Below are 8,583 nucleotides of genomic sequence, written 5' to 3'. Positions count from 1 at the left end.
CACAGAGGGAGAGCGGAGGGGTTAAGTGTGTGAACTATCTAGAGGTGACCTCGCTGACTAGGAGGGTGTGAAATACTCAGGGGAATAACTGCCTTCTCTTGCAGTAGCAGCACTAAGCCACTGTGACTCAGGAAGGAAATGGCAACAGCATCATCCTCTGCTTTCTCAGCATCGATTGCAACACAGCACAAAGCCTTTGAAGGTTAGGCAGATGAATGAAAAAGACAAGCAGCTCGAGGTTGTTTCAGTTGCAGAGGTAGCCTGTGTTGAGGTACTGCGGCCTGGAGCCCCTACACTGTGCTGAATGAGAGAAATGTGAGCTCGCTGCAGTACTGCAGTGCTGCTGCAGACAATACTGCCATCGGAGGTAAACAGAGGGCTCCGAGAGACAGCAAGACAGGGAGAGAGAGAGAGAGCAAGCTGCAGAGGAGCCACTGCCCTTACTGTCAATACAGAGACGGATACTCTGCTGTTAGAAGGAGGACTGGGATCAGTTGAAAACTGGAAGCACCAGATTTACTACAAGCGCAGGTAACGTGATTCAAGCAAGCATCTTCATACAGCTCACTATTGCTTAACTGAGGGCTTCTGTGTCGTTCACTCAGTTCTGTCATAGACCTTTCTTCTGGGATATGTTTGCAGTATTCGCTTGCTCACTTCATTCATATTGCAGCATTCACAGCTGTTAAGAGATTGAGCATCCAGGAGAGGAAGAGAAGTCGGGACGTACAGTTATAAAAGCTGACACTCAGTGCACCTCAGCTTCGTTATATAAGGAACACGGTGTTTGGAACCAGTGTGGACTATGCAAACGATTCAGGATGTTTCGTACAGATGGTGTTGCAGCCTGAACTGACTGTATGGATAGTGAAGGTTCCTGGTGCAAAGTGAGAAACCTGCAAAGGTGCAGAGATGGTCAGACAGCGAAGGGAGTGCAGGCCTTACCTGTGAAGCAGGCTGCCTAGTCGCAGCTGGGACTCTCAGTTCCCTTGCCCATGGCGTGCCTGAAACAGCAGCAGGCTGCCATCAAGATGGAGGCAGTGAAGATTGTGCCAGTGGAGAAGTTTGCGGAGTGCCCGAACTCGCAGGGCAGGTACGGGCCCGCGCAGTGTGTCCGCGAACCCCCGCTTGTGGGAAAGTGTGCCTGGCCCCTAGAGTCCGAGATCATTGCAAACCAGGCCTGTGCTGACGTCCCCACCCTGGAGAAAGCCCGGAGCCCGAGCGGGCTGGCCCGGACACCACCCCGCCGTGAGAAATTTGTCCAGGGTCATCGCAAGGCCAGTGGAGAACTGTGTTACCACCGGCAGACACCATCGGACGAGGTCATCGTTAATCAGTACGTCCTTCACCAGTCAACCACGTCTGAGCCCCTGGAATGCCCCACCTGTGGCCATGTGTATAATGCCACCAACAAACGTCCACGGATCCTCTCCTGTCTCCATTCAGTGTGCGAGGAGTGCCTGCAGATCCTCTACGAGTCCTGCCCCAAGTACAAGTTCATCTCGTGCCCCACTTGCCGCCGGGAGACCGTGCTGTTCACCGACTATGGCCTGGCCGCTCTGGCCATCAACACCAGCATCCTGGCCCGGCTGCCAGCTGAAGGCCTTGCCACCAATCCGGGCCAGTGGGGCAGTGAGGCTGACCGTAGCTGCTACCAAACCTTCCAGCAGTACTGCGGGGCAGCCTGCAGCTGCCAGCTCCGAAACCCACTGTCTTCCTGTGTCATCATGTAAACGGATTCCCAATTTCACAGAGTAACATTTGTGACCAAAAAAAAGATTACCCCAAGACTGAACAACTTGCTGTGCTTTCTCAGCAATCTATATGGTAAATTATCTATAACTGCATTATCTCATCTGGGAGTTTCTGTGTTTTCTGTGAAATCAAAGGTATCAAATTCAGGTTGAGTGGCAAGTATTATGCAGTCTTGATAGTTTTGCCTGGGAGGCAGTGTTGCCAAGCAACCTGTACATTCTTGACTCTGACCTCGGAATTGCTTCTTTTTCCACCCCAGTATTATATGATGCCTAAAACCATTGCCAAAGCAGCAAGTGTTTTAAAGTGTTGCCCTCTTTAGGTTGGTAAAGCTTAATGTGTTCAAGATGCACACCACACTATCCAGCAGCCTACTGAGATCCATTCCATTCTATTCTAGGCCCTGCCCAGTGCCCTCAATCTTTCACCAGAATGCAGTATCTGGCAAGGACATTTTGTTTAACCTGAAGTTTAGATTTTGATTGTTAGACAAAGAAAGAAGGGTTTAGTAGCACTTATTTTTAATTGCACGCATCCTCACCTAAACCACAGACCTGCCTCAAACCTCGATGACGTCAGGGGCACGCTTGTAGCTTTTGTGCAGTGTCAGCCCTGCCAAACTCAGCATCAGGAGTGATCGTCCTGGGCCAGCTGCCTCTGCACTTCAGCACCGTGCAACCTCCCCAGACACCCCCCCCCCCCTCACACACACACACACCCTCCCACCTCCCAACTCTAAGCCACTGTGGTTTTTGAGGGGCTGAAAAGGGTTATGACCATAGGTTTCTACATCCACCTGTCCATCACAGTAACCAGTTAATAAAGGCTGCTCTCACCTGTGTGTCTGAGTGCATTGGTTTTGCTTTTGCTCCTTGTCCCACCCCAGAATCCCAACCTTGGGCTGTAAGAAGCCATTCACACATTTAACACATCAGATGGAGAAATACCAGTCTTTGGCTCCAAGTTAGGTGTATGGGGGAGCACCTACTGCCAAAGGTAACAGTCAGTGCTGGAGAGCTCACCGAGAGCCATGCTAGGAACACAAAGAATGTTTCTTTATTGATTGTATTCTGTGAATAAACTCTATATTAGACCTTCCATTTGTCTTTGTACTACTAAATAATGAGTTAAGTAGATAAGCGTTAGCGCATCTCCCACAAAGGGTTAAACTCAAAGCAATGACTGGTGAACACTGATGCAAAGACTGACACTGCAACATAATGGGGTGTCTCTGAGTGGGTTCCTCACTCCATCCTCCCCCTCACTTTACACCAAACATTTAAATACTCGTATCAAATTTTATTATCAAAATATTTCTGAGCCAAATTGTGCTTAAAAAACAAACTGCTTTTCATCAGTTGCTAACTAAGATGCAGGGAAGCAGACTAAAGAATGGAGGCAACAAGGTGAATATCACAGGTAGTTGCCTGTGTACCACAGGCCACAAAGCTGCAGATTGTACATCACAGTCTCGATAGCACAGATGCAGGTTAGATAACACAGTACTGCCTCAGCTTCGCACAGCACCAATAGCAGCAAGCACCTTGGTGACTATCATTGAGAGAAGGCTGTGTGTTACAAAGGGGTAAGCTGAAGTTTAGGGTGTGGGTTGAAAATTTTAGAGTGCCATTTTGAGTATATCATTGTGCAGATTGAGTCTTCCAAGGTATGGTGCAAGTATTTTACAGAACGTTGACTATCACACAGTGTTGCTTAAGTGCTTCAGGATATTATTTGAAGATGTAGTTTGGCTATTGCAGAGAATACTGAGTATTTCAAGGTAATTGTATTTCCAAAGGCGTTTTGAGTATACTCAATCATAGCTTGAATACTTGAAGGTGTAGGTTGGGTATTGCAGAACACAGTCAGCCTATGTTAGGGGATAATTTAACATGTTGTAGGGTGTAATTTGTGTAATTAGAGTAAGTTGGATATTGCAAGGTTTAGTTTGAGTAATTCAGTTTCGGTTCTCCAGGGTGTAATTTCAGTACTGCAGATATGTCAGGCTCTGAGTTGAATATTGCAGGGTTTGGACATAGTGTGATTGGGTGTGGGCTGAATACTTGGCTAAAGAGAAAAGCTTGTGGTTCAGTGGGTATCGCCGCTGCCTCTGAGCCAGAAGCTGCAAGTTCAAGTCCATATTGGTGCTGGAGGTCAAAGAATGTACATTCATAACAGCCAAACAGGTTGAGTATCAGCACATGGACTGAAATACAGTAAGAGTGGGAGAGATTCCAGGTCATCCCAATGGTAGAAGTAAACTTGGAGCCTCTACCATCGCTATCCAGCTCCAATCTCCAAAATTGTGTGAAGAGCACATTGCCGTAGCGACATGAGTGAACTATAACACACATGCATACATTGAATATTATAGAGTATTGGTCAGAATTGTTTTGGGGATCAAAACCTGATTGGATATCATGTCAGGGTAGATTTTAAAGATCAGAATTTGATTGGCTAGTTTCCCATGATTCATTTGGGAATTGGAGTCTGATTAAATAGTTACTCACACTCAGCTTGTGAACTGGAGTCAGTTCGGATAGTTTCTCAGGATCAGTTGGGAATCAGAGTCTGATTGAATAGTATCTCAGTATCGGTTTCTGAAAAGAATCTGATTGGATAGTATCTCAGGATCAGTTTCTGAATTTGAATCTGATTGGATAGTATCTCAGGATCAGTTTCTGAATTTGAATCTGATTGGACAGTTTATCAGGATTGGTTTCTGAATCAGCGTCTGTTGGGATAATCCAGTTTATGCAATTGGAGTCAGTTGGTTAGCTACAGTCCGGCCAATCTTGTGAAGTCCTGAGAGATGAGTTACTTTGTGCTGGTATTGGCTGAGATGGGATTTTACAGCTTCCTGCACCACAGAGTACAGAAACTTTAACAAAAAAAAAGCAAAATTATTTACATGCTGGAAATCTGAAATAAAAGCAGATAATGCTGGTAATACTCAGCAGGCCAGGCACCATCTTGTGGAGACAGAATCCAAGTTAATCTGCCATTCAAGTCTCTTAAAATAACTTAAGAAGGAGTGTAAATGTCTGCATGAGTGAACTGTTGAAACTTCAACAAATCCCTCCAAGAATGAAGATCAACTTGTCTGCCAAATAAAAAAGTGAACCGTGAATGTGGGTAGCATCTTTGACATTCACCTTGTGGGCTTTGAGTGTTTCCAAAACCCCTGCAAATGTTCACAACACAGTATTTGACATTATGGATTATGAAGTTCTTGAGCAGATTAATATGAAAAAAATGCCAGAGCTGTTGGGGGTTTTGGCAGGTTAACAAGTGGACAAAAGACCAAGTTCAGATGAGTTGTATCCCAGACTGTTGTGGTAGACAAGGGACAAAGTTACAGGGGCCCTGACTCAAATTTTTAAAATGTCTCTGTTCTCAGGAGGGATCCCAGAGGACTGCAAGAGAGCGAATGTGATTTCACATTTTATGGTTTTCAGTAAGGCCTTTGACAAAGTCCCACATGGGAAACTGATAAAGAAAGTAAAAGCACATGGAATCCAGGACAGCTTGGCAAGATAGATCCAAAAGAGGCAGATAATGCTGGTCGAAGGCTGTTTGTGTGACAGGAGCCTGATATGCAGTGGCATACCACAGGGATTAGTGCTGGGTCCTGTCTTGTTTGTGATATTCATAAATGATATGGATGATAATATGTGATAAGTACGATTGCAGATGGCACAAAGATTGGCCAGGTGGTTGATAGTGGGCAAGAAGATCTCAGGTTACAGGAGGATATAGGCAGAGTTGTTCAGATGTGCAGATCAATGGCAGATGGAATTTAACCCTGATAAACGTGAAGTGATGCACATTGGAAGAAGAAACAAGGTAAGGGAGAATCCAATGAATGGCAAGACACTAGGAAGCTCAGAGGAACCAAGGGATCTCGGGGTGCTTGTCCATCGACCCCTACACCTAAGGTGGCATAAGGTTGATAAGGTAGTTAAGAAGGTACATGAAACACTTGTGTTTATCGGTGGTGGCATAGATTATAAGATCATGGAGGTTATGTTGGAGCTGTACAGGATTTTGGTTAGGCCACAGCTGGAGTACTGGGTGCAGTTCTGGTCACCACATTGTAGGAAAGACGTGATTGCACTGGAGGGGTTGCAGAGAATATTCACCAGAATGTTGCCTGGGATGAAACATTTTAGCAATGAAGCGAGGCTGAATAAGCTTGGGGTGTTTTCTTTGGAGAAGAGAAAGATGAAGGAGGATCTGACTGAGGTGTCAAAGATTACAGGGCATGTATAGGGTAATAGAAAGCAGCGATTCCTCTTTGTCAAAGATTCAAGAACAAGAACTTTAACATTACAGTGAAAGCCAGGATGTTTGGAAGAGATTTGAGGAAAACGATTTTACCCACAGGTTGGTGGGTGTCTGGAATGCACTGCTTAAGAGGAAGCAGGAAACCTCACAACCTGTAAAAAGTACGAGGATGAGCACTTGATGTGTCGTAATATTCAAGGTTCTCAGCCTGTTGCGAGAAACTGGGACCAGTGTAGGTAGTCGTATATTTCTGGCAGTACAGTGTTGATAAGCTAAAGGTCCTCTTCTGTACTAGAAGATTCTATGAATACAGCCTGCGATGTCTGCTAAATTCTTTACATTCATTTAAAAGTTACTTTGAGTAAAACATTCATTTGTGCAATGAAGAATGAGTCTGACTACTCATATAAGGAGAGCTGCTCATGGTTGGAAAGAGGGGACACCTGACTTCTCCACTGAGTGTGTGCAAAACTAGGGCCTGAAGAAATGGGGTTGGCCTCTAAGCCAGGTCCTTACTTTTGAATTCAACGTTTATACTCATAAATGCAAGGGTTATAAAGAACTTTTTAATAATCTACATTATTTGTCATACATGCCTAAGAATATAAACAGGATCAAGCAGGGTTTCCAAGCTGAATCCCCACCACTATCTTCGATCATGACCTATCTTCTGTCTCAAAACTCCATCTGTTCACCCTATCCCCATAATTCCATTTGTTTGCAAAATCTATCAATCTCTGACTTGATCTGTTTGCTAAGTGAACACCTACAGCTCTCTGTGACAAAGAATTCCAATGTACACACCCCACTGAATGAAGAGCTTTCTTCACATGATAATCCTTGATAGCTAGACTCTTATTCAATGACTTCCATCCTTGGGTTCAGGTTTCCCCAGCTAGAGAAACATCCCCCCAAGAGGATTCTACCCCATCAAGCCCTTTAAACGTTTTAAATATTTGATACATTTTTAATGCATACTAAGGTAAGCACGCTCTTCACTTGTTTAGGAACCCAAAATTCTGCTCAGTACTTCACATGTGATCTGAGCAATGCCCAGAATAATTACTGTGAACCAACTTTACTCTTATTCTCCAAACCTTTTGGAATGAAGGCTGCAGAACATTAGCTTGATGTGGCCACATGTTAAATTTCCTTGATCAATACAGAAGAACACCCATTTCCTTTGAATGCCAATGTTTTTGAATCTATTGCCATTTTAAAAAAGTCTGCTTTTCTATTTTTCCCCCCCAATGGATAAGTTCATACTTGCCCACATATACCCTATTGACACTTTCTTGCCTATTTACATGAGTATAATCCTTTTTCAGCCTCTCTTCCTCCTCCTCCTCACAGCTTACCTTCCCATCTTACATTGTATCATCAGAAACCTTGATATATTTCACATGGCTCCTAATTTAAGATATTGAAATATATGAGGCATAGGCAATGATCCTTGTGGTATTCACACTCTCTGTTTTCTGTTCATTAATTAATCTTCAATCCATCTTAAAATCCAATCATATTCGCCCCAAATTTGTCCAATAACCCTGTTAGTTGCAACTTAAAAAAGATATGTTCAATGTTCAACCATACTATGTGTTTTTATGTGCAATCATGTCCCAAATGTCCCTTACTGCTGTTTTTCACTTAAAAATTTATAGTTTCCTCCTTTTTCTTTTCCCTCTTTCTTGAATATTTGGGTTTGGTCTACAGGTACCATTCTAAAATCTAAGGAATTCTGGAAAATCAAAGCAAATCCATTCACAATGTCTAACTACCTCATTGAAAACTTAGAATGTAGTTCATTGGATCCAAGGGATCTGTTCCAAGTTAGTCCCATTTCTCCAGTAGTATTTCTTCATTGAAACTAAATTACTCAATCTCACTAAGTCTTTGGTTATCCACTGTTGTGAATGGAGCAAAGACGGATACAAAATATTTGTTTAAATGCCATTTCCTATTCCCTGGTATAGTTTCTCCTATCTCTACCTATAAACGATCTATGTTTACTTTCACTTTTCTCTTCCTTAGATGCTTTGATATCTCTTTACTTTTACTTATTCAGCTAGTTTATTCATATCGTCTTTTCTCTCCATCAATTTGTTCATTATCCTTTTCTGAATTCCTCCTGATCGTTGGGCTTGGTAATCTTTCTTTGGCAAACTTAAGTCAAATAATATAATACAGTCTTTACTTTGTCTTTGCTGTCCATGATTGGACCAGTTATCCTGTGGAGTTTTTATTTCTTAAAGAAACGTAATGTATATTTGTCATGAATAATGTATTATTTAATTAAATGTTTGCTGTATCTTAGCTACTTTCACATCATTTAATCTAAGTTCCCAATGTTCCTTTGCTAACATATCCCTCAAACCTATGTAGTTTGCTTTGTTCCAGATTTAAATGTGAGTTTCAGGTTTAATCACTCTCAAACTCAATATAAAACTCCACCACATTCTGACCACTGTTCCCTAAAGGCTCGTTAGTTATGGATTAACATTTCTCATTGTTCAAAATTATATCTTATTGCCTTGTTAGTTT

General features: G+C 43.0%; 1 protein-coding gene across 1 annotated transcript; it reads left to right on the top strand.

Annotated features, from left to right (window-relative positions):
• Positions 1 to 995: 995 nt before the first annotated feature.
• Positions 996 to 2,853, top strand: rnf208 (ring finger protein 208). The gene has a single exon (XM_043719842.1). The coding sequence runs from the start codon at positions 996 to 998 to the stop codon at positions 1,731 to 1,733; it is 738 nt and encodes a 245-aa protein (XP_043575777.1). The 3' UTR covers positions 1,734 to 2,853.
• Positions 2,854 to 8,583: the final 5,730 nt, after the last annotated feature.

The sequence above is a fragment of the Chiloscyllium plagiosum genome, chromosome 30, assembly GCF_004010195.1.
Source record: "Chiloscyllium plagiosum isolate BGI_BamShark_2017 chromosome 30, ASM401019v2, whole genome shotgun sequence".
In the NCBI taxonomy this organism is placed as follows: Eukaryota; Metazoa; Chordata; class Chondrichthyes; order Orectolobiformes; family Hemiscylliidae; genus Chiloscyllium; species Chiloscyllium plagiosum.
Note: the sequence above shows the minus strand (reverse complement) of the source record. Positions and strands in the feature narration are given on the sequence as shown.